Source organism: Carcharhinus amblyrhynchos, chromosome 16, assembly GCF_965287045.1.
Source record: "Carcharhinus amblyrhynchos chromosome 16, sCarAmb.v2.hapA, whole genome shotgun sequence".
NCBI lineage: Eukaryota > Metazoa > Chordata > Chondrichthyes > Carcharhiniformes > Carcharhinidae > Carcharhinus > Carcharhinus amblyrhynchos.
This window is the reverse complement of record NC_137339.1, coordinates 59,640,942-59,668,045: the sequence shown is the minus strand read 5'-3', so window position 1 is coordinate 59,668,045 and position 27,104 is coordinate 59,640,942. Positions and strand designations below refer to the sequence as shown.

The following is a 27,104-nucleotide window of genomic DNA, read 5'->3' as shown; positions in this document are numbered from 1 at the left end:
CCTGCGCGGGTAGTGTGGAAAGTGCCAGAAGGAGGAAGAACAACAACAACAACGACGACGTTGGCTGAGGGCGAGCAGAGCAGAGAAGTCGAGTTGGGCAGGGGTTGTGAAGAGTTTATGTGAATTAGTTTCCCCCCGTGATTTCTTGAGTAGCCGCTGTTTGGGCGGTGGTTTGTTTAATTTAATCGGTGTAGTTTGCGGGAGTTAGGCCTCAGGCTTGGGAGCGATGGCGGCGATGGCCAAACGGATGCGGTGGCAAGAGGAGGAGGCTCTCTCCACACACCGAATGCTGTCCCTACATCAGCGCTTCCAGCTGCTGGCCTCGCAGCTCAGCCAGGCTGACATGGAGGCGCTGCGAGCTGGCCTTCTGGCCGAGGGTGAGCGGCCAGACCCGGGCCCGGCTCCAGGCCCAGTCCCCGGCCTCCCGCCGGCCCTGAGGATGCTCCTGGAGCTGGAGCGGAGCGGTCGCTGCGACGAGGCCAACCTGAGGGAACTGCTCCACTTACTGAGGCTGATCCACCGGCAAGACCTGCTGCCCTGTGTGGGCCTGAGAAGCGGCCCGGCAGGTAGGAGAGAGTGAGAGGGATGGTCAAATACTACCTACATATCCTCACGTCACCATCAGATATTGTTTAAATGCCCCTTCCGATATTGTCTAAATGTCTTCAGTGCCCCTTCCAATACACTACATGGTCTCAATCCCCCTCCAAATGTGGGCTATTGCATTAAAATGCTCAAATATTGTGAATCGCTGAAATACTGCTTAAGTACCATGAACTGCCGTCAGTCGCCTGCAAGATTCACTAAAATACTGTCCAAACCGCCCCCTCCCCCCGCTCTCCTTCATTTGCCTGCCTCCTTTCCAATTTTACTGCACGACTCCTATCATATGTTTCTGCTGTTTGCTTAAAGAAAAAGAAATGGCTTACAGAATGGTGCTTTAAGGAAATAGCGTGTTTAGTGATTGAGTACTTTGTATCTGCCTTCACAATGGAGGAAGAGAACAACATAAGTTGCAGAGCTGGGCCGAGAGGTGGAGGATGGAGTTTAATGCGGAAAAGTGTGAGGTAATTCACTTTAGTAGGAATAACGGATGTGTAGAGTATAGGGCTAACGGTAGGACTCTGAATAGTGTGGATGAACAGAGGGATCTAGGTGTATGTGTACGTAGATCTGTGAAAGTTGGGAATCAAGTAGATAGGGTTGTTAGGAAAGCATACGGTGTCTTGGCGTTTATTGGTAGGGGGATCGAATTTAGGAGCCGCAGCGTCATGTTGCAACTGTACAGAACTCTGGTGCGGCCGCACTTGGAGTATTGTGTGCAGTTCTGGTCCCCACATTATAGGATGGATGTGGAGGCTTTGGAGAGGGTGCAGAGGAGGTTTACCAGGATGTTGCCTGGTATGGAGGGGAGGTCCTGTGAGGAGAGACTGAGGGATTTGAGGTTGTTTTCGTTAGAAAGAAGGCGGCTAAGAGGGGACCTTATTGAAACATATAAGATGATTAGAGGTTTAGATAGGGTGGACAGTGATAGCCTTTTTCCTCGGATGGAGAAAGCTAGTACGAGGGGGCATAGCTTTAAATTAAGGGGTGGTAGTTATAGGACGGATGTCAGGGGTAGGTTCTTTACCCAGAGGGTGGTGAGGGATTGGAATGCCCTGCCTGCTGTAGTTGTAGATGCGCCTAGTTTGGGGGCGTTTAAGAGATCCGTGGATAGGTTGATGGTTGGTAAGGGTTTGGTTTAGGTTAGAGGGTCATTGTTTTTTAACTAGTCAGCGCAACATCGTGGGCCGAAGGGCCTGTTCTGTGCTGTTATGTTCTATACCAGCAGCACAAAGTCATCTCAAATAAGTCACACGGGGGAACTTCAACATCATTTTTAGAAATGATAATGGGACAAGAGACCAATAATCTCCAGGTCCTGTTTGTTCCCACTCGAAAATGTTGAAAAACAAAGGGAAATTGTGATAGTTTTCCAAATGATTTTGATTTGGGAATTGTGCCTTTCAAAAACTGCAAATAAGACGGAAGTGGCTGAGGAAGCAGCTAATTGTGTTCTTCAAGTATAGGCTGATTGAAGAGTCTACAAGGATTTGTAATTGGTGTGTCATAACTGAGGGATTTAGAATCATAGAATCCTACAGTGCAGAAGGAGACAGTTCAGCCCATCGAGTCTGCACTGACCGCAATCCCACCCAGACCCAATCCTTATAACCTCATGCATTTACTCTAGTTTGTCCCCCGACACTGAGCCAACTTAGCATGGCCAGTCCATCTAACCCGGACATCTTTTGGACTGTGGGAAGAAGCCAGAGCATCTGGAGGAAACCCAAACAGACACTTGGAGAATGTGCAAATTCCACAAACAGTGACCCAAGCCAGGAATTCAACCTGGATCCTTGGTGCTGTGAGGCAGCAGTGTTAACCACTTTGCCACCCGTTTAGTTGAATGTTTTGAGGAGCTGCAAGGTGGGCAGCTTCTATAGATAGCCACCTTGATAAGGTTTCACTGGATTGACAGGAATGTGGAGATGCACAACAGTATGAGGGATCATGTCAGTATACTGTGGCATGTGAACATACTGGGATCTGTGTTCTGGTCTTATAAATGTACATCTATGTCTTGGATAAAGAAATTACCTGACAGCAAGGCTGGTGAACCTATCATTTTTCTGCTGTTTTCCATATGGCAACACTCAGCAATCAGAGTTGATTTGCTGATCACTCGGCACCTTTTCTGCTGCAGTATAAATTGTGATTGTTTGCCCATCTGTTTGTAGATTGTGTCCATCTGTATTCCTCATTTAGTAAAATATGCTTCAGTGGATTGAATACTGAATAAGTTGGTATAAAATGACAATGGTAGAAGGCATCGACCAAAATCCCATCCCACTAGGAAAGAAAGATAGAAAAAAGCAGAAGTGTTCTAGAAGTTTGTAGAGGGCCTAAAGGCTGCTGGAACAGAAGGTAGAGAATATCGGCTGGGGATAATCTATAAAATTGTAGCCTGCTCCACCATTCAATAAGGTGGCTGATCTTCCTCAACTTGCCCTATCCCCATATGGTGTCCAAAAATCTCAGTCTTAGTCATGGATGTACTCAATGAGCTTTCCTGCTGTCTGGAGTGGAGAATTCCAAAGATTCATAACCTTCCCAAGAAAGCTGATCTCATCTGAGCCCTAAATGGACAACTGTTCCCTTGAGACTAGTTTTAGACCTTTTTAACCAGAGAAAACAGTCTGTGTCTACCTTATCAAGCCCTGTTAAGAATTTTCTTTGTTTCAGTGAGTTAATGTTGAATTTTTCTAAACTGTAGAGAACCTAGACCTATTTATTAGGCTTGACATCTCCTCATTGACCATCCTCCTGATTTCTCATGAATATCTAGTGAACTTTTATTGCACTTCTTTTGGTAAGGAGACCAAAACTGTGCAGTGCTTTGGGTGTAGTCATAGTACCTATACAATTGCAGTAAGACTTGTTGTTCTTGTACTTCAACCCCTTATGATAAAAAATATTTTTCTCAGTTGCTTCCTGTACTTTGACTCAAATCACAAGTTGAAGTCAAGGACGCCAACTTCCTCTGCTTGACTGTAGGATTCACTGGTCCACAGGCCCCGAAGCTTGCCCCTTCTGTGGCCTTGTGGAGTCTGTGGACCATGTCTGTGTTTCGTGTCTTAAGTTGCACGCCCTTTTTGTTTTCCTGAAGAACCTTTCATTAATGTTTTGTTTGCACTTCAGTCCCATGCTTCTGATGTAAGGACACCTGGTGCGGAGAGGGGAGGGTCAGGATGGCGACCTCCTTGTGAACCTGCTCCTAGCGAAATGCGCCATTTACAGGTCCAGGCAGCGGGCGATCGAGAGAGCTGTCTATCCTGATTGTCTGCCTCTCTACCACGGCTACATTTGTGGCCAGATGTCCCTGGAGAGGGAGCATGTGGTGTCCGCAGGTGCAGTTGACGCCTTCAGCACTCATTGGGCACTGCAGGGGCTGAGGTGCATTATTGACCCTAATAATCTCATTTTAATTTGACGTTTTTAAGTTTCCTTTGTACTTTGGTTTTGCAGCTGTATAGGGCATTGGTGAGGCCGCAGCTGGAGTACTGTGTGCAGTTTTGGGCGCCGCACCTGCGCAAGGATATTTTGGCCCTGGAGAGAGTGCAGAGGAGGTTTACTAGGCTGATACCGGAGTTGAGGGGATTGAGCTATGAGGAGAGGCTGAATAAACTAGGCTTGTACTCGTTAGAGTTTAGAAGAATGAGGGGAGATCTCATTGAGACGTATAAGATGATGAATGGGATGGATAGGATAGAGGTGGAGAGACTCTTCCCGCTCAAAAAAGACAGTAGGACTAGGGGGCACAGCCTCAAGATAAGGGGGAGGCGGTTTAGAACGGAGTTGAGGAGGAACTTCTTCACTCAAAGGGTGGTGAATCTCTGGAATTCTCTGCCCGTTGAAGTGGTGGAGGCTGCCTTGCTAAATATTTTTAAGAAGCGGGTTGATGGGTTCTTGATAAGAGAGGGGATTAAGGGTTATGGGGAGAGGGCGGGAAAGTGGAACTGAGCCACGACAGATCAGCCATGATCTTATTGAATGGCGGGGCAGGCTCGAAGGGCTAGATGGCCTACTCCTGCTCCTATTTCTTATGTTCTTATGTTTGGGCTGTTCCCCTTTTGAGGAGCTGCCCCTCTTACTTTGTCCTATTTAATTTGAGTTTGTTTATTTGGTTTGACCTTAAAAGAGGCCAACATTTACTAGTCTTTTCAATTAACGTTCTGCTTTTCTCTTCATATCAATTTAGATGATTTCACCCTTCCCCACATTTTAATCTGTAACTCAGTGTTTCCCTTTGCAGCCTCAGTGTTCCCCTCACAGCTTACTTTCCCATCTAGCTGTGTATGGTCAGAAAACATGGATACAATGCACACTGTCCTCTCGTCTGTTAATATATTTTGCAAATAATTGAGACCACATTTTGTGGCATTGCGCTAGTTAGAGCCTGCCAAACCAGTTTTCTTCTCACCAATCCTTAATTGCAGCTAATCTGTTCCCCTTCATTGCAAATGTATTTCATGTAGAAATCATCCAGTGGGAAGAAAATTCTGGAATCTTTAGTGAAATATTCGATAAGGAAATATGTAGAGGTTGAGAAAGTAATTTCAAAAAGGAAGATCAATTGACAAGTAATGGTAAACATAGATAAGGTGGTGTACGTAGACTCAAGGCCCTTGATAAATGTGCTACATGACAGATTGCTGCAAAGTAGAGCAGATTGAAAGATAATTACAAAATTGAGATTATGGCAAGTTTGCCATGGCTGGCAGAAAGTGGAAAATGGCATTTGTACTAGGACGGCTGCTAGTCAATCGATATCAATGATTTGGACTCTTGAATTGGAAGTTATGGCATCAGTCTGTATAGCAAATATCATGGGAAACAATCAAAAGACCTGTGGAAAATTAGTTTGTTTTTTATCCAATAAGTGTAGGTCTGGACTGCGCTGCCTGAAAGGGTGCCGTAAGCAGATTCAACAGTAACTTTCAATGGGCAATTGAAACATTTACAGGACAAAAGGAAAAGAGCAAGGGCAACTATTTCAAAGGCCCATTGAACATCACCCATCCTGTCCAATTTGTGAACAGATTTGCAGACTGTCTGGATGAATGTCAAATTCAATTCAAAATGAGCTAGTTCACTTTGAGAGAAACGATTGGAAGGTAAGAAATGTAAATGGAGAATGAGAGCGCAAAGATCTGCAAATACAGATATTAATCACTAGAAGTAGCAAAACGCCAGGCTGCAAAAGTGCAAAACAAGTAATGGAATTTATTTCTGGAAGAATGGAATATCAAAGTGTGGCAGAAATGTAAAATTGATACAGCTTTTTGGTTAGCAGGCACCTGGGGCACTATATGCAGATCTGGTCTACATATGGAGGTCTGAAGCAGGTAGGACAGAATAAGAACAGGATTGTAGCACGTGAAGAATAAGCACTCATCTGTTGGATCAAATGGCCTGTTCAGTGCTGTGGGGAAAAAGTAAAAAACTTGATGTTAAGTTATGTATGTTTCATGGTCACAGTCATAAAACCCAATACCTTACAATGGAGGACAAAATTCTTCTATATTCAATATATGGTTCTTTGGACTGAGTGGGGAACAAATTTTAATTGATAAGGAAATCTCTTCATTATGCTCCCTGTTTGCAATCGTGCAACCTTTGACTTGCTGAGAGTCATTCCATGGTGATTTGCCACTTATTTTCTTCAACCTTTGTTTAGCAAAAGAAAATACTGAGAGCTGCAACTTGACTGTATTTTTCAAAGATTAATTCCACTGCCTGTTTTCTTATTATTTCTCATTCTCAGATTTAATATGTATTAATAATTGGATCTTCTCACCCCCACCACACTAAGTGAACTGTGGCAAACCTATTGGTCTGGTATTCCCTCCTACAGATTTTATTGTAACACAGCCATGTTATGAAGCTGCAAAATTTATGTGGTAACTACAAGGTTAATCAGTTGCTGAGAATTGAAATTACTTTTTGTCAATGGGTTCATTAACAGGCCCATAACTATATATTTTCATTTTCTCCATGCTTTCCAGTATCTCCTGAGAGGTGCAGTTCTGGAGGTCCCATGTCAAGAGTCGGAGAGCAAGTGGAAAGCTGTTTGAATTCTGAGCGCACTGATGCAATGCAGACTGAATGGCAATCTGGTAATCTTCAGTCTTGTCTTCAGCCTATTCTGTTAACAAATCCCATTTTCATATTAGCTGACATATCACAGCATGCACTTCTGACACTGTTCTGGTATCAAGCCAAGAGGCAGGAAAAATAGAATGTGAAAGCTGAACAGGTGTTTTTGAGAGATTTTTGAAAGACTCTTGAAGTTAGTGACTGGTCAGTGATGATTGAGTGGTGAAATTGGGGAGTGAGTTGATTGCCAAGGGGGGAAGGGTATCTTTGGGACATGAGACTGGAGGGGTGGCCAAGATAATAGAGAATTTTGATGCTATAAAACCATAAAGGAGCAGAATTAGGCCACCCAGCCCATTGAGTCTGCTCCTTTCTCATCCTCATTCTCCTGTCATTTCCCCATAACCCCTGATTCCTCTTACTAATCAAGAACCTATCTATCTCTGTCTTAAAGACACTTAATGACCTGGTCTCCACAGCCTTCTGTGGCAGATTTCCACAGATTCAGCACTCTCTGGCTGAAGAAATTTCTCCATCTGTTTTAAAGGATTGTCCCTTTAGTCTGAGGTTGTGCCTTCTGAATGCTAACATTGTGTTTGCCTTCCTAACTGCTGACTGAACCTGCACATTAATTGTCAGAGTATTTTGAACCAGGACTCCCAAGTGTCTCTATTCTTCTGATTTCCTAAGCATTTCCCCATTTGGAAAACAGTCTGTACCTCCTTTCCTGCTTCCAAAGTGCATAATCTCACACTTCTTAAAATTGTTTTCCATCTGCCACCTCTTTGCACACTCTCCTGGCCTGTCCAAATCCTTCTGTAGCCCCCCTGCTTCCTCAATACTATCTGTTCCTCTCCATATCTTTGTTTCATCTGCAAACTTAGCAACGGTGCCTTCAACTCCTTCCTCCAAATCGTTAATGTACATTGTGAAAAGTTATGACCCCAGCATTGACCTCTGAGGCACACCCCTAGTCACCAGCTACCATCCTGAAAAAGAACCCTTTATCCCCACTCTCTGCCTTCTGTCAGGTGGTCAATCCTGTATCCATGCCAGGGTCTTACCTTTAACACCGCAGGCTCTTAATTTATTTAACAGTCTCCTATGCAGCACCTTGTCAAAGGCCTTCTGGAAATCTAAATAAATCATGCACACCGGTTCTACTTTATTTAACTTCCTTGTTACCACCTCAAAGAGCTTTTAACAGTCTTGTCAGATGTGACCTCCCCTTGACAAAACCATGCTGACTCAGTCCTATTTAACCATGCACTTCCAAGTACTCCATGATTTCAACTTTAATAATGGACTCCAAAATCTTGCTAATGACAGAAGTCAGGCTAACAGACCTACAATTTCCCATTTGTTGCCTCCCTCCCTCCTTTAAACAGCGGTGTTACATAAGCTACTTTCTGGTCCTCTGGGATCCTCCCTGCTTTCAGTGATTGTTGAAAGATCATCACCAATGCCGCACAATTTCCTCAGCTATCTCTTTTAAAACTTTGGGGTGTAGTCCACCCAGTCCAAGTCATTTATCCACCTTGACCTTTCAGTTTTCCCAGAACCTTCTCCTTAATGATAGCCACTACACTTAGCTGTGCCCTCGACTCTCCTGGAGCTCTGGCATTCCACTAGCGTCTTCCACCGTGAAGACTGATGGAAAGTAACTATTCAGTTCCTCTGCCGTTTCTTTGTTTCCTATTATTACTGCTCCAGCCTCGTTTTCCAGTGGTCCAATGTCTATTTTTGCCTCTTTTTATATATTGAAAAAACTCTACCTTTTATATTGCTAGCTAGCTTACACTCATATTTCATCTTCTCCCCACCCTTATTGCTTTCTTAGTTATCTCTGCTCGATTTTAAAGGTTTCCCAATCCTCTGGCTTCTCACTAATCCTTGCCACTTTGTATGCTTTTTCTTTTGCCTTTAAGCTGTCCTTGACCTCCCTCATGAAGCATGGATGCCTCGTCCTCCCCTTAGCATGTTTCCTCCTCCTCGGGATGAATTTCTGTGCCTCCTGAATAACTCCCCAAAAACTCCTTCCATTGCTATTCCACTGTCTTCCCTGCTAAGTTCCCTTTCCAATCAACTCTGGCCAGCTCGTCCCTCGTCTTTGTAGTTACCCTTATGTGATTGTAATACCATTACATTTGTTTGCAGCACCTCCCCCTCAAACCGCAGGATAAATTCTATCATATTGTGTCTCTGCTCCCTGCGGGTTCCTCAAATCTGCGTCTTTACACATCACCAAATCCAGAATTGCCTGTTGCCTAGTAGGTTCTGTCACAAGCTGCTCCAAAAAAACTATCTGTTAGACATTCCATAAATCCCTTTTCTTGGGATCCACTACCTACCTGACTTTTCCATTCCATCTGCATATTGAAGCCCCCATGAGTATTGTAATATTGACTTTTTTGTGCCTTCTATCTCTTGATTTATTTTTCTCCCCTCATCCTGACTACTCGTAGGGGCCTGCACATAACTCTCATCAGAGTCTTTTTACCTTTGTGATTCCTCAACTCTACCTGTAGAAGTTCTATACCATATGATCCTATATTGCTCCTTGCTTTCGATTTAACTTCATTCCTTACTAACAATGTAACCCCACCCCCTTTTGCCCATCTGTCTGCTCATTCAATAGGACTCACATCCTTGCATATTTAGATCCCTGTTCTGCATCCCCTTAGTCACGTTTCTGATGCTGAAGATGTATGGATAAAATTAGTATCAAGGAATCCAGGGGCCCAGGTTAATGATCTGGGAGTAAGGCTTCAAATTGCACTATGGTATTTAGTAGAATTTGAAATCAGTTAATGAATCTAGGATTAAAAAGCTAGTCTCAGTGATAGTGACCATGAAATGATTATCATAATAGATCTACCATGTTCTATAATGCTGTCCTTACCTAGTCTAACGTACATCTGACTTCTGATCCACAACAATGTGGTTGACTTTTAAATGTCTTTTAAAATGGCTGAGCAAGACGCTCAGTTGTATCAAAGTGCTAAGAAGCCAATGAGAAGGAATGCAACTGGATGGAAACGACAGCAGCAGACTTAGCCCTGTCAACCTAATGAAGTCCACTTGACTGACATCTGGGGGCATGTGCCAAAATTGGAAGAGCTGTCTCAGATGAATCAAGCAACCATCTGACATTGTCTGTAAAATTTGATTCCGTGAATATGACTATGTCCCCAGGTAGCATTCCTCGGTAAGTTTTGTCCATCTAACATGACGAGGTGGCAGCATCGTGGTATATATTTGAGCAAGTTACCCTGGGAGCTCTGAGCATCTGCTCTGGATCTCATGAAGTGTCATGGTATCAGTTCAAACATGGGCAAGGGCACCTCCTGACTACCATTCACCAGGCCCTTGGCTGATGAATCTGAACTTCGTACAGGTGGTCTTCAACATGGAGAAGCATTGAGGGTTACAAGGGCACGATGCCCTTTCACTGGGGACTTTAATGTCCCTGTGACTGACTGACTAAGCTGGCCAAGAGCATAGCTGCTAGACTGGGTCTTCAGGTGGTGTGGGAACCAACAAAGGAAAAACCTGCTTGATCTCGTCCTCACTAAGCTACCAGTTGCAGCTGCATCTGTCCATGACAGTATCAGTAGGAGTAATCCCCTGCACAGTCCTTGTAGAGACAAAAATCCCATCTTCCAAATCTTCAGCACTACCACTGTGCTAATTCCAAACAAATCTAGCAACTCTGGACTGGGCATCCATGAGGTGCTGTGGGCCAACAGCAGCAACAGAGTTGTACACCACCTCAATCTGTAACTTCATGGCCTGGCGTATTTCTCAATCCACCATTACCACATAGCCAGGGAATCAATACTTCTCAATGAAGAGTGCAGGAGGACATGCCAGGAGCAACATAAGCATACATTAAAATGAGGAGTCTGTCTTGGACAACTACATGCTAACATGCCAAATAGCAAAAGTAACATGACAGAGCTAAGTGATCCAACAACTGATGGATCAGATCCAAGCTCTGCAGTCCTGCTACATCCAGCTGTGAATGGTGGCAGACAATTAAAAACTAACTTGGAAGAGGCTCTGGAGATATCCCATCCTCAGTGATGGAGAAGCCCAACACATCAGTGCAAAAGACGAGGTTGAGACAGTGGCAACAATCTTCAGCCAAAAGTGCCAAGTGGATGGTCCATCTCGCCTTGGAGGTCCTTAGCATCACAGATGTCTGTCTTCAGCCACTTTAATTCACTCCATGTGGTAGCAAGAAAATGCTACGGCATTGGATACTGCAAAGGCTATGGGCCCTGACAATATTCTGGCAATAGTACTGAAGACTTGTGCTCCAGAACTTGCTGTGTCCCTAACCAATCTGTTCCAGTACAGCTGCAACACTGGCATCTACCCAACAATTTGGGAAACTGCTTAGGTGTGTCCTGTATAAAACAAAGAACAAGCCCAGCCAATTACCACTCCATCAATCTATTCTCAATCAGTAAAGTGATGGAAGGTGTATCATCAATGCTATCAGCTGGCAATTAGTTAGCACCTTGTTCACAGATGCTCCTTCAGCCAGGGTCACTCAACTCCTGACTTCATTACAGCCTTGGTTCAAACATGGACCAAGTTGCTGAATGTCTGAGGTGAGAGTGACTGCCCTTGACTCCAGGCAACATTTAACAAGTTTGACATCAAGACCCCAAGCGGGGATGGGGGTCTGCACTGGTTGGAGCCATACCTGGCACGAAGGAAGATGGTTGTGCTTGTTGGTCTATTATCCCAGTTGCAGGACATCACTGCATGAGTTTCATAGGACCAGCCATCTTCAGTTGCTTCATCATTGTTTTTCCCTTCTATCACCAGGTCAGAAGTCAGGATGTTTACTGATGAACATTCAACATCATTCGTTTGCAACAGCTGGGATGCTACGTATTGGCATAGATGGTTTCAATAAGATCTTGGGCATCGTTCTATCTTGTGCGAATAAGTAGCAAATAACATTTGTGCCAAACCGGTGTCAACTAATGGTCATCTTCAACTAGAGAATATCACTCCCTGATGTTTAATGATGTTATCATCACTGAATTCCGCACTACTTACTTTCTGCGTGTTACAATTAACCAGAAACTGAACAGGACATCCATATAAATATTGTGGCAAAAAGAGAAAGTTGGAGGTTGGGGATTTTGTGACAAGTAACTCACCTCCCCACTTGACTCCCAAAGTTTACCCACTGTCTATAAGGCACAAGTCAAGATTGTGACAGAATACTCTTCACTTGTCTGGACGACTGCAGCTTTATTAACACTGAAGCTTGACATGATCTAGGACAATGTAGCCCTGCTTAATTGGCAGCCCATTCAGTCCTTCTACCATCGACGTAATGCGCATGGGTGCCACTATGTACAAGATGCACTGACACAACTCACCAAGGCTCTTTCCTTCCACCTTCCAAACCCACAGCCTCAACCATCTGAAAAGATAAGAGCAGCAGATACTTGGGAGCACCACCACCAGGAGGGTCCCCTCACTTGGAAATATATCAGCTGTTCCCTCACCTGTTCCTAGGTCAATCCTCAAACCAAGTCCCTAACAGCAGTGTATTATATCTCCACTATCTGGACTGCAGTAGTTCAAGAAGGTTGCTTACCACCACCTTATCAACAGCAATAATTGTTGGTCTGTGCAGTAATGTCCACGTCACAAGAAAGAATGAAGTTTTTTTTTAAAAAGTGCTTCGTCAAATGCTTTTTTTCAATCCATGTACAAAACACCATTGTATTCCTTTATCAGCCTTATCATTTCATCCAAATATTAAATTCAATTTATTGAGGACAGAATCAATATATCCTAATCGTTAATCATAAGGAATCTGTGTGCCATTTTGAGCCTATTGTAAATTAACAAGTGCAATGATTTGCATCTCGTGCTTTCGGGAAATGTAGGTAAATAGCCTGAGATGCTTTACAATGCTGTGGGGGGAGAAAAGTGGATCTAGGATTCAAGTTGGAAAGAATGGGCAAAAGCTTGGTTAAAGTGGGTCTTTAAAGCAGTTAAAGAAGAGAATCAGCAGGCTTGGGAAAGAGATTTGAGTGAGGGGCTGCAGAAACTGAAGACATATCTGGGGCACTGAGAAGGTAATGTAGATCAGAAGGCAGGTGTGATGGAGGTAAAATCCTATGGGCAGCAGAAGCTTTAGAGAATTGTGATGACCAGGTGAGCATTAGAACAACAGTCTGGAAGTGACAATGAGAAGATTGACTATGTTGACAGTGCAGAAGCTGTATGATAAGAGTGACGGGAGAAGCTAACCGTCCAAGATGGGAAGAATATGGAATGGAAACATCCTGGAAGTCAAACAGTGTCATATTTGCTAAAACCTGTGGGAAGTAGGTTTGCAAGAGTAATAAAAACTTGTGGTGCAAATAGAGTTGATTCTAATAATGCTTCTACAGCAGTTTCCTTAATCAGTATTACATCCAGCAAGAAGGATACAGGATGAGCAACTGTCCAGTCAGACAATGAAAATTTGGGAAAATTGGTTCACATTCAAAATATAAAGGGAAGTAGAAATCCCAAACGGCTACCTTAATTCTCGTGATGTTGTATGTTGCAAACACCATGCACGTATATAATATACAAAGCAAGTAACAACACTAGTGGTTAAACCCAGTCTCGCATTTACTTGCAAATTCCACCCAAGCATTTCACTGTTCATACAACATCAAGTATGCTGCAACTCTCCAGAATTCGCTTGAATTTCTCCTCAGTGTTCCAACTATTTTGAAGCATGAGATTTGGGGTTCAGGGAACTACTCCAGAGGGTTATAATATGAAATATTCTGCTTGAAAGGATGATGGTTCAGACTTAGTAATAACGTTTGATGGAAATGTATAAATATTTAATGAAAAATTAGTTTGATTACGTCGTAAGAGGAATGGAGTGCACTAAGTGGATAGTTGTTACAAAGAGCTGCCATTGACAAGATGGGCTGAAATTGCTTCTGTTTTGCAGGACTTTGTCTTTGTAAGTATTTGGAAGCATCTGGAAAATAAAATTAGACAACTTCAGTTCAAACCAGCAGAGATACATGGCCAGATAGCTGCCTGAGATTTTTATCTACTTGTGTTTGGATTGGAAATTGTACTGAATCCAATGCTTTCTTTACAGGTGCATCTCTTGGCAAACGACAGAGTACAAACCGCAGGAGAGGTCGAGGCGCTGGTAAGCGGAGGGGACGTAAGGGGCATGTGCTCCGTAACCATGAACAAAGAGAGTCTCCCCTTCAATCAAGAGCAACTTGTGGTGAGTGTTTTGCCCTGAGAGTTCATTTTAGTTTCTTAAATTATTCCATGGCTGATACTTAAGTTAATAAAATTTCTGTTGGGAAGCTGCTGGCTCTGTTGAGCACAATCTAGGTAATTGAATATGCAGTGATCAAGTTGATTATATTGGGCACTAAGTGCCACCTCCTTCTAAAAACTGCAAATAACTTTTCAAAATGAAATGGAGCTGCTGTAAAATTGAAAATATGGGGATAGAATGAATGTGGTAATTTGGTATGATAAAAAAGACCGTCAAGTAAATAGCATCATCAGCAAAGGCATGTCCTGTTAACTGAAATCTTTTCTATCAAATGAATTTTTCAAAAAACTAGGAATCCTTCCTTATCCCCAACTCCACCCCTCACAACCCTCTCCAGAGAGAACTGGTTAATGTATGAATTGTTTTCAAATGAGTGCCAGATTAAAACTGGCAGTGGGCAGTGGCATTTCAAGTATTCTTCAAAGAAATCAGTTGATCCAAAACACAACTTCAATAAATTTTTTTGTATTGAGGGGGATGGTACTCTGCAGAAGAGAGCCTCACCGTGCTCCTAGGAGCATTGCCTGTGTTTGAAGTGCATTGCAAAGTTTCAATTCATTATCAAAACTGTGCAATTCCAGTTTCATTGGTATTGTGCACAAGTGGGGCCTGAATATTCACATGGGTCAGTGAGGAGTGACGGTGCAATGAGCTCGTCTCTGGGGAATTTTATACTCTTAAAGACTGTCAGCTGAGCTTCTCAGTTATGTAAATTCCCAATGTTATCATTTCTCATCAAAAAAAACCCCACAATTAATCTTGGAAATGGGGTAGGGGGTTGCATGAAGTACTCGAACTGTACTTGTAAGAAATTTTAAACAGTGTGTGCATGGGACTGACCTCTAGTAATGTTCCCAGGAGAACTCTGAATTGCCTTTTTAATAAAACTTTATTTTTCATTTTGAAAATGTGGGCTGTTCCAAGTTAATATAATCCACGGATCAGAGCTTTGCATGGTATCGATCTTTCAAGAATCAGGAGGTTTGTTTTTTCTGTATCCTACGCAGTTTGTAATGTTCCTCAGTTCACTTCAAGCATTACAGTATGAGATTGCAATCTGTAAACTACTGCAGGATTAAAGCCTGCCCAAGAGGAAAAAGCAAGTGTTGGAACTGAACTGTCTCAGCATGCCTCTGGGTAACTCAACAATCACGATCATACTCAAATGCTCACAGACTGGTCTTCCGATAGTATTGTGTGAATAATCCCATACTAATCCTCTCGGTCCAATGCTGCTTAAAATAAGTATGCAGTCTTTTGAGTGATATGCTTATACTTGACGTGTTTGCTCATGTGACCTACATCTAGCTCATCTGTATCTCTACACTCATTGGTGGGTGGGTGTGTGACTCCTCTGTTCAAAGCTCAGCCACTTACAGACAGCATCTTGGACATGTCACTAGCTTTCCTTGGTGGGTAAGTGCATAAATTAATGCCTCTTTTTGTAGCAAAGAGCTAGGCAGTGAAAGAAAGCCTGCCTTCTGTTCCTGGCCAGTTTTAGAGATGGGGAAACTGTTTTAGAGATGGGATCTGTGTGAATATCATTCAGAATCAGGCTCAACTATAACAACCTTCATTCAGAGCTTACCAACCAATAGAAATGTCAAGCCTTTCCATTTCTTGTCCGACTCATTGTCCCGGAGTGTTTTCAGATAGATCTGCTGTAAGCCATTATTAAGGCTGTTTTGAGAGATTATTTGCTAAAGGATACTCAGTAGAATTTTGGAAGATGCAGTTTCTCGACTGGAGCGTTCAATTTCCTGAATAACATCCTCTTCAATTCTGTTCCTGGCTGCACTAAAATTTAATCCTCCACAATTTTTATTATAATATCCCTGATCAATGTGTTCTAAGAAGTGACACTATAGTGGCCAGTCCATATGTTCTTGTCTCCCACTTTGTTTCCCCACCTCATCCTCACCAAAAAAAGGAACCAGTATAAAGGGTGGGACTGCTGAAGTGACCAGCAGCAACAGATTAAAGATCTACCAGCCTGCGTGGGAGTTGACCACACACAATCGTACATTTGTACTTCAGGGACCAGAGCTTGTCTTACATTCTCAAAGTTACAATTGTACTGACAACTGTTAAAGCTGCATATCTTTTAACCTCCATGCCAGTGTGAGCGAGGCTTGCCCCTTGAACTTTTCCACTACTCATTCAAACTAGCGACTTTTCACCAGTCTGTGAGCATGTTGTAAAAATCGACACAGTCCATAGAGCTTCAGCTTATGTTTCTGAATGAACTGGGATTGTTGTAATATATTGATCTTAAGTTTAACTGTAGTGTTACAGCACTCTGTCACTGCTGGTGAATTGAGGATTGTAACTCTACGGTAAGGCACCCTGGCAATTTACATATCTACTTGAACAATGCAGGAGCCCTTCCTCGGAGTTTGATTACTTGCATTTTCACACTTGAGTGTTAAATAAATGATGAGGAATTTTGTGGAACAAAACATTGCTTTTCAAAAGTCTGGTGAAATATGTTGATCCTGTTTGTGTCCATGTTGCCTACGTGACAGCAATCCTATCCTCTGAGCGATCCGCAAGATATCTGTTCTAAAGAAGAGTTTCTCTATGCACACGTTCTTTCAAAAAAACATAGGTTGGCTCTCTTGTACAACAACTTCCTTCATGATGTGACAACAGAAGTTTCTGGTAGGTCCGAGCACAGCATCAACAACAAAAAAGCAGTATGTGATTTTCTTCAAATATTAATCGCAAAAAAAAAAGCCTTAATTCTTTAAAAGCAGTCCAAGGATTCTTGTTATACTATACTATAATATTATAGTACAATCTAGTTGTACGTGCTTTGAAAAGTAGTGTAACTTGTTTTTATACTTGAACAACACTTCAGCCTCTGTCGTGAGATCTGTTTTTTGAGGATTTTTGTGATCAAACATTTAATTGCAGGTGTACCATTCAAAGGTTGGTGATAAAAGAGAGTCTGTGTCTCTGACAAAGATTCGACTTTAAGGAAATGTTCTGACACGAGAATAGCAGAAAAGGTAAACCTTTAAACTTGTTGAGGGGGAGCAAACTAAAATACTCAGTGACCATATTATTGAAGGTGACATCCAGGCTAGATCTTGTAGATGGAACAAGTGTCCTGTTTTCATGAAAAGAACATTCTGAAGTGTGCCCTCCACGTGTCTCATGAAAGGCCAGAATTACTTCAGGCTAAAAAGAGGAGCTGTTGGAATTGATAACGACCCTGCAATCCGCTGTGTACAATCTTGTCATAACAAACAGACGCTGTAAACAATCCTGAGTCCTTACAAAAAAAGTATCAGCAACTGGCCTCCACCCAGACGTGCGCTCCGATTCCACTTGTTAAGAATATGAAGTGACCATTGTTTACCTGGTTCTTACATTATCTTACACTATAAAGTCCTGAACAGCTAGTAAACGAGCATCACAACAACTCTCACAACTCCCCAAATGTGTTGGTGACAAGCCCTGAGGGGTGGGGGAAGTCTGGTACGAAGCTGTTGATGCTTCTGTTTAACCAGGCTTAGGAGATTTTTAACTTCATTTTGTGTGGTGGGTGTGTATATCAGGTGGTTAGTAAAGCAAAATGTGGTTGCAGCTGGTATGAGGTCAGTCAGGTTTCCACCCACTACTGCCCCTTAAAAGCTAGATGACATTTGGAATTCCCTATCCATGGAGTGAAAGCCTGGGATCTACCTGCTTTCTGCTGTAACATAACTAGTTTCAAAACTCATCTTTTACTGAAAGGAACACCCAAAAGGATTAATCCTAAAGAACCTGCATGTTCCTGGAATTTGCATGTGACTATTGGGCAAAACTTATTACTAAAATTTAGCAAGGTTAAAGGGAGTTGGTTTGTGGCAGTCATGACACTTTTGAGATGCTCTTTGAGATGGACGCCATTGACTTGAAGCTTCATGATTACGTTCAGTTATCGGCCATCTGGGGAGGTAGGGTATTGGGAAAGCTCTGTTCCTCCCTCTGCCCCCACCCAACATGTGTTGGAAAGTAGTCCTGGACTGAGTTTTCTTGTTATTTTGCATGATACTTTTAGCATACAAGCTACTACTGTGTGGGAGGGTAATTAACTTCAGGACCAAATCCATCTTGCATTAAGAATGCAAGGATTTGGACATAGGGAATGTCATCTCGTTATCACATGGCATCCATAAGAACAGCTAAGGCACTAATTGCCTTTTCTAGCTTTTTTACTGATATGGGACATTTCTGATTGGAATATCATGTAATGAACCAGTTAGTATTCTAGGACCAAAACCAGATATTAGAATTGGTTTATCTTTTGTTATCTTGAAGGTGAAACTCTATCCGCCCTTTGATTTGCTATCATTGTCCATATTTTCCTGCCACCACAACTGTCTGATCAAACTGAACTGATGTGATTCCCTTGGACGAAGAGCACTGGTTGCAGTGTTTGTCACATGTTCTGCCACACTTCAGCGAATAGCTGCATGATGGTGGTTGAATGGGTGAAATTTTTTAATAATGGCCAATTGCACAAAAGCAACAGTAGCCTGCTGCTAGTGGTGTGATCATTGTTATCTCCAATATGCAGCACATGTGTCTTGGAGGTACAGCACTGGCATTCCCTGCCACTGTTTGCTCTGAATCTAGTCTGGGTATGTGTTGTGAAGGTGAGACCTGCCTGTCTGTGTTGCCAATTGTATAGTCTGAGCTGTGTATGCGTAACTGTTCTGTTGATGAAGCATATATCAAGTAGCAGAAATGTTTTAAAAGTCAAAACCTGTCTCTCTCAGTTCACAGTTAACACTCTGCAGCAAGATGATAAAGTAGACGCAAAGAAACAGCTGGTGGACTAATTGTCAACCAGCAAAACGCAGGAATTTAAACAAACGGGGGTCCCCTCAGCCTCAAGGAAATCAACTTACATAGGAGTTACACTCTCAAAGCAATCTGCTCTCCTGTATCTACGTTGTCTTTTGGACTAAGGTGCACATCTTCTCACAATGAAGCTTGAGATTCAGAGCTGGAATGGGGGTATTCTGTATCCCCACAATAACCAAAGGTTGGAAAATGTTGAACAGCGTGTTTGTCAGTGAATTCAACTGGCATATCCGTCTTGAAATGTTTGTCAAGAATCCATCATTCTGGGTGCAGTTTCGGTTACCACATGGTTCCCATCCAATAGGGCGAACAACCTTGTGACAGGATTAAAAAGTTACAGCCAATTAATGATGCTGTACATCTCGGGATTACACAAGTACTTTGGAGAAATGCTGGATTAAAAAAAAATTCAGACAAGGCTTTCCTGTCCAGATATGTATCCGCTTCCTAGTCGTAACTCAGCGGGTGTAAGTTCAAATTCTGAAGTGTCCAACTCGTTTGGTTGATCCAGCTGCTTCTATTAAGGTCAAAAAGCAAGGCTTGAATTTGTAAAGAAATGACTCTTAATGCTGTTTTATAATCCACTGAGGTTTGATTTAATGTGTCCAGCCCAAATAGTCTAAAGTATGTCTGTGTTGTGGGGGCTCAAAGCTCTGGGCATTACCTGGAAAGGAGCTGCTCTGCTTGGGACACTCATACCCAGGAGGCTGCAGTATATTGATCACTGAGCATTTTATGTAATTAATGTTATGAAGTATCATGCCCTTACTGGGAAGTGGGCTGGAAAGAGGTAAAAATCCAGAATGACGTGCTGCACTGCAGACCGATACTTTCCCTGGTATCTCACGGTGTGCAAGCTTCCCAGCTTTCTGGAACTGAGCTGATGCAAGGCATAGCACCTTGAGTTGTGCTGTAGAACCAGCCCAACTTGGCTTGGCGTATGTCCCTATCTCTTTCCTACTTTGTCCTAATGTCTGTTGTGCACATGAGTGCAGAACCTACCTTATGCTGCTGATTTCTGAAATTTATTCCTTGTGCAAATTAATTTGCAGCTTTTCCCACAATAGTGAGAGACTTCCCTTCACCCCGAATCCCCAACTACAGAAATGGAATTTACATCAACCATGGAGGTTCTGTTGTAAGACTAGCACGCCTCTTGCTGCTTTTAGTATTGCCGTGCTCTTGACAAAGCTTTGTGAATCTAATTTGTGCAGAAAACTCAGGTTCCTGTGCACGTGTTAAACTATTGGCAGAGATGAGGACTGAGTGGAATCTCTGAACTACCTTCGTATTTGTATGTGGATGCCTGTAAAACTCTCAGCTTTGTTTCTGGCAATTAACTTTGCAATTACTGAAAGCTAGATTAACCAACCGGAGCAAAGTCTTAAAAGTGTAATGCTGTCAATGGTGCTGGGGAATTTCTGACCACTGCTGAGGTTATATAGATCAATATGATTCTTTTGTTCTGACTTGTTTCCAATATGCTCTTTGTTTAGAGATTCCACTCTCTAAAAATCTGTGCTGCTTTCAGCAGGGCTCCTGAACCCTGGCATTCCTTTAGGTACCCACCTATATTTACATTCAGGGTCCTATCTGTCACCCATTCCCATGGTTGGTCTGTGTAATGGCTATTGTATTGGGATGTGTTCGTATTTTATTTTAAAGAGCAACTTTGTTTTTGAAAACTGGTCGTTATATGCTGTATCCTTATCCGTCATGTAAAAACAATTCCCATCGAATTACGGCACTCGAGTGTTCACTCAGTGTTCTGTTGCGAATCTGGCTCTATTACTGATTTGTTGAAGGGGGTTGGTATAACTTTCAGATGCCAGCGGGCCATGAAATCTTACAAGGCAGCAAGAGTCCAGAGTTGGGTGCTGAAATCCATTTTAATATTAACCAAATATTGTTCATCAAAATGTCAAACTGAATCTGCTTTGTAAATGGAGACCACTCCTATCTTGTTGATTTGTTACACAACTTGTCAATAGTAAATTTGATGTGGTAAATGTCACATGCTGAATCCACTTTCTCCTTGATGGGAGGGGGTCAGATGTGTTTATGCAAGTTGCTGCTTCCACAGGTGTCCGTCCATGAGGGGAAAGTGATGTAAAGAAAATTCATGATGGTGCTCAGCGTATGTAAAATCCTTTAATCACCTGCATTTCTTCACTAGATGGTATTAACTGACTTGCTCGTCTTGTTCTTCACTGTTAAGAGAAAGGAGAGTGAGAGAAGCAGGAGCCTCTTTGTACAGCTGCGACTAAAAGTATTGGTACTAGGAGCATAGCAACAAACTACACCTGATATTTGGCTGTGATTTCAGTTGTAGCTAGCAACAGCAGACCACACTGTCCTGAGATAAGATCTTAACAAAATTCTAGCACAAACATTAGTGACTTCTTTCTGTAAAGTTGAATATTGTACAGATATTTGAAAGGGGCTTCTAATTTACTAAAATCTAAATCTGCAATAAAGGCACAATTTTTCTTAGCTACAGAATTCTTTCCTCCCTTCTCTCTATTCTTTGTCCTCAAAATTTCCAGCCATTTTGTAGACACTCTGCTGCAGCCTTTGGGTGGCCCTGATAATCAATTCTGCAGTTCAACCAGACATAGAAAGTTGATGTTCCACATTCCATATGATTTCTCTAAGCCAGTGCGAGGAAACTCATTGCAACTGATCCAAAATTAAAGCATACTTTGATTTTACCAAAGTTAGAGTATAGCTTCCAAAAAGTTCTGGTTCCCATGGCTTGCTTTTGGAGTTTTAAATTCTGAACCATTCTGGAACTTTAATATGCTCTCAATGTTGGAGCTTCTGTGTTATGTTTCCTTGGGTTAAACGGGAAAAATTGTAGTGTAGCCAATCTAGGCAGTATCCAATTTCAAAATGAAAATATTTGACCACAACATTAGATTCCACTTCCACTTCTTGCTCATAATAAACAACATATTCCATTGGAGGTCAGGCTGTTGAAATGCTGACCATGTAACCAGGCTGGTGACTTGCATTTACAGTACAGACTAGCCAATGTGAGAATGCACAATTTAAAACGCTTTCACAGAAGAAGTGTATTTGTCTCTTCCAATTCTTTTAAATTGTCCTCTTTTGTTCAGTGGTCAGCCACTTTGACATGACAGTCAGTCAGTTGCATGTCAGGCATCGTAAGTAAGCGACATACACTTGGTGCAGTGCAGAGCAGTGGAAAGTGGTATTTCCTCTTTGCTGGTTACTTTGTTTAAACTTTGAGTTGGCCTTGTAGTGGTTCAGCTACAACATGTTCCTGTAACATCAACACTCAGCAGTTATTCATGTATTGCAGCAACATTTGCTGTGAAGAGGTGGCATCCCTTATCTGTTATAAAAGTATTTGAAACCGAGCAGAAATTTCATTTCACCATCTTTGTCTCCCTCCATTTCACTCTCTGCCTGTGTTTCATTCTGTTGCACTCTGTCTTTCACACTCTCTGTACATGTCTAAGTCTTTTATACTCAACAACACCCATCCACCTTCCAGTGGAGTATTTGTGCCATCAACTGGTACACACCTGTAAATGCAAGTCATGGCTTATTTTGATCTAAAGGCTTGTGCTTTTAAAATAGAGTTGACACTGCCCATAGCAATCCTCTGATTTTATAATTTGCAAGTATATTAGCTTGACCCTGTTAATCAGTCTAAGGTTGCCCACTTCAAATGTACGCTCTGTAACTTGGTGTAAAGTAGCCCAGTCAAAGAGTATTTAAATATTATACTATTAGAAATATTCCTTTTGGAATTACCAAGACCACCTGCATCCTGTTAACTTTGTCAACTCTTTAAAATGGAAATGTCCTAATTCTGCGAGAATCCTGTTAACTGAAACCAATTCTGCCTCACTGGCTGGAACCTAATGTTTTGGTGCTGAACGGCAGGTTTGTTGTAGGCATTGAAAGGGTGTTAGTGTAAACGACAGCTGGCTCTGCTCATTGCATGACAATCTTATTTACTTCAGTGGGTGGGGGTGGGTAGAGTTGCCATCTTGTGAATCACAGTTGAAAGGATACAGTTACCAGGAACTTTGTGTCCAGTATTTAAAGAACTTGTTGAAATGTGAGCAACACTGCAAAAGAATCCAAATCATGTCCTTCTGAGTGGTCGTTCCCATTCTCATCCCATTTTTAAAGTTTATCCCTTCCATGCAAGGCAGGATTTGCCTGTTTGGTTGCTGAAGGCAAAGGGTTCCTGATGATTAGGTCCTTTCAGCATACAGACTCATTAACAGTGATTGAAAAGTGGTGTTTATGGCTGGAGTGCTAATACAGAATGTTTGGTGTTTTCTTTCCTAATGCAGACATAAGGCTACGCGTGCGAGCTGTATATTCTGATCAGAATACTGTGCTCCGAGGGAATGTAGTCTCTGTGAAACAGGACCCACTGGATCGCTGTTTTGACCTCTTTGGGCAGGCAAATACCATCCTGAAAAGCCGGGACTTGGGATCCATCATCTGTGACATTAAGTTCTCCGAGCTGTCCTACCTGGATGCTTTCTGGAACGACTATATCAATGGTTCACTGCTGGAGGCGCTGAAAGGTGTATTTATAACAGACTCACTGAAGCAAGCTGTGGGGCAAGAGGCAATCCAGCTGCTAGTCAATGTAGATGAAGATGATTATGAAAAGGGCCGAAGGGTCCTTCTGCAGAACATTTCTCCATGAGAGATTTAGCTGGAACTGAAATAATTGACTCTATTAGCTGTTAAGCTAATTAACTTCTTTATATGAAGTAAAATAAAGAGAAGTAATTAGCCAATTATTACAAACTCTCTTTTATTCAGTCCTTTCCTGTAGGTCTGTGTGGATGAAGAGCTTATGACATGGTGCCCCTGCATCAGTACAAACACTCAATCAGCATTGGCAGCCCTTTGTAAAGGTGATTGTGTTGTTTATTGCAACAATATTCTCTGTAAATGAGGTAGGAAGTGTTGAGTTTGACCTAAGACTGACCTTTCTGATTATGAAGTTCACTTTTTACACATGCCTGCAGTCTGAGTACACAAGGCTGACTTGATCTCTAATAGGTGAAGACCTATGATAAAAGCAGCTGTCTGGTTTTAATTGCAGATGCCAAGAGCATGAAGCTTATCAGCTGTGGGAAAACAGCGTGATTCCCAATTACATGGGCCATAATTTGCTGAATGTTAGCCTGTGTCCAGTAAGAGAGTTACTTTTGTTTTCCCCAGGGTCTGTAAGTGATTCCTGTTTTTTTTTGGAATTCTGTGGTTCCAGTGAGATAAATCAAAAACTGCAGGCATTAACTCGGGACCTCATTTCTGGCCCCCTCATACCATTTAACATTTGCTTGCATCTTTGGGTAAGAGTTCATTAGTGTCCACACTTTCTTTTTTTGTCCTTCCATGTTCCCTCCCTTCAGCAGAGAAATTAATTGGATAATGTTGGTAAATGGAAATTTATGAAGCCTGAACTGCTAGTTTGATGAACATTGGTTGATTTTGGCAGAGAGTAAAAGCCCTCAGACACTGAGCTGTGTGCTTCAGTGCCTTTTAATCAGACTCACCAAGAGCTAGGAGGGGGGATTCTGAAAGGGGGTTTGTGCCATATTAAACCTTTCAACCATTTTTTCAAGAGGAAAACAAAGTAGGATCGAAGTTGCACCCAGCCTCCAAGCATGCGGGGAGTTGTGGATGAAAAATTGAATTCTAATGTACTGCTCTTGTTAGATGTGGAGCCATGTAGGAAGAGCTGAACTGTATCCAAACTCATGTTTATTAGGCTTGATTAAGGGGGTTAGGACTGTAATGATCCTATATTTTCAAAACATCAACACCTTGTCTTTATAACTGTTTTGTGTTCATTCCCCCCTCAGTTTCTATCCTGTCTCTTTGTCCTCTTATGCTGTCTTGCTAGTGATCTGTCTCCAAACCATACCTGTAGCTGTCAACTTGTCATGGTAATGACAGTAATGCTTTTTGAAGGCAATTAAATATTTTAAAATTTGGAAGTCCAGCTCTGTGATTCTGTTGTAAGCTAAATGTGAGACAATTCATACTGCAGTTGGAGAGAAATGATATCATCCTTCAAGGGCAGAGAAGGATTGGATTTCTGTAAAATGCTGCCAAACTGAATTCTCATTTGTGGAGTGATGGGGCAGGAACTAGGGTGACTTGTAGGATCTTGATTTTTCTACAGACTTGGTTGAAGATCATGGCCAACGATACCACTGAACATCTCCTCCTAGACTTTACAAAGAAACTTGGAAACCTTGCTCTTTATGAAGGGACCTGACCAGAATGATCCTTCACTGGAATGTGGGCTGTGTCCTTTTAAATGTATAACTGCTGGCTTCATTCTGGTGCTGTGACATCCAATTTTTACCTGGATAAATGATGAGTTGCCTCTGTTTGGTAACTGGAAAAGAATATACTCTGGATTGAAAATAGAGGTTGAGACATGTGCCTCCCCTTTCTCCACCTGTTCACAAAATGGAGGCATTCTACATTACAACTGCAAAATTGTTTCACAAAGCCGGAAAACAAAAGGTTTTAATGCAATTAGGTTATTGGTGTTTATTCAAAATAGTACAGCAACTAACTTTTTGTCGGGGAGTTAAGGATGTAATGTTGGCTTCTCAAAAGTTAATGGCTTCTACTCCTGGGACAATGCAAAGGCTGAGAAGAAAGTTTGCAAGCAATGAGCAAAAAGCAACCTTGGATGATGTGAATAAGCAGATGTTTGACACAGTTATTCATGTAGCAAGTCAGTCATAAACTGAGCAGAAAGCCAAAAGTTTCGCTTGTTAAGCTGGGTGAGACCCTGCCTGTGACACCATTTGTAATGCAACCTGCAAATGCATGTGGGACCTGTCTGTGGCTTATTAGTGGCAGTGGTGGTATGCATACCATTGTTGCTCACTACTTTGGCCATACAGCCCTCTAGTATCTGGTACCAACTACATCTCTGCTCAGGTAGCCAAATTAGAAATGGCTATTTATCTTTGAAGGGTTTCCCTGCTCACTTCCCCTTCCTCTTTTTTGGCCAGTTGATTTTGGGGGAATTTTATTTTTCTTGTAAGCTTATGTGAATAGCTAAAACTTCTGTATACCTGTCAGGGTACAGTATAGCTGGAGAACATAAATGTAAAATGTTTTCCTTCGTGAGGGCAGATGTTTTGGGGCACCTTTTGTAAAGTGTGTTCAATAAAAATTTTCACAAGGCTTGTTGTGTTTTCTTGGAGAAAGTTGCACAGTTAAAACTGCACTTCCAAACAGGAGAAATTAGTTTAAAAACAAAACTCTCCCTTTAGCTGTGGCAGGACTCGGAATAGTGCAGCAAATACAGGTCATTGGGTGCACTTTCTTTTTGAAATGTAGTCTAGTTAGTCTCACTTCTCTGCTCTTTTCCCAAATAACAGCAACTTTGATGAAATTGTTTTGTATCCATTATCCTATTAAGAAGTTTGAATTAAATGAGAAGTGAAGAATTGTAAAGATAGTCATGTAAACAACACTGAGTAGGGTGAGCCTCGTACTTAAGTAAGAGTCTTAACAGTCCAGAGACCTAGATCACAACTGGTTGCAGAGTCTCTCCTCTGCCACACCACCACCACCAACAGCTCTTCTCCCCCCCGCCCCAAAGTCATGTTATTGTGCTAAAGGAAGCTGTCTGGTAGACCCTCCAAATCCTACTCTAAATTTGACAAATTTGTCTAAAAACAAGCTACGTGCCATGTGTGCTAATTGCTGGACTTGGCTCATTGTGTTAACTAACACCAAGGTTGTTATGGAAAGATGTATTCTTAGAGTAGATTGGGAGGAAGTAGTTGAAGGATATTGTCAATTTTAAACATTCTTGACTGTTGCTCATGCGTCTTAAAGTTTAATAAACGTCTTGTTTGAATACAACACTGACACCTTTCCTCACCACGTTTCATCCCCTTACTGTTTCCATATTGCAGAAATAAATAAAGAACTGGTATTCTGAGTTTTCATTTAGGGAATTGGGAATGCATTGAACCCCAGTGGGCTTCATTATACTACCAGGCATCTTTCTTTGCACATTTCTTCATGTGGTTCTTTGCTGAGTCTATCCACTTAATGTTTTGTCCCCGCACCATTCTAATCCGTTTCTTTCATATTCCCACCAAGCCCCAACACAAAGCAAGACCAAACTATTCCTGTACCCAAATCCTCTTGCAATGAAAGTTAA

The 27,104-nt window shown here is 42.1% G+C and overlaps 1 protein-coding gene across 2 annotated transcripts; it reads left to right on the top strand.

The window, feature by feature from the left end:
* Positions 1-26,113, top strand: LOC145354047 (DNA-binding death effector domain-containing protein 2-like). Of its 2 annotated transcripts, XM_080205158.1 has the most exons (4): positions 1-566; positions 6,609-6,719; positions 13,847-13,981; positions 23,233-26,113. In XM_080205158.1, the coding sequence occupies exons 1-4, from the start codon at positions 227-229 to the stop codon at positions 23,595-23,597; spliced, it is 951 nt and encodes a 316-aa protein (XP_080061284.1). In that variant the 5' UTR covers positions 1-226; the 3' UTR covers positions 23,598-26,113. The 2 variants fall into 2 exon arrangements, 1 of the variants encoding a protein (XP_080061284.1); XR_013888787.1 differs by lacking the exons at positions 1-566; positions 6,609-6,719; positions 13,847-13,981 and adding an exon at positions 13,988-21,035 and having other exon boundaries at positions 23,233-23,347.
* The last annotated feature ends 991 nt before the right edge of the window (positions 26,114-27,104 follow it).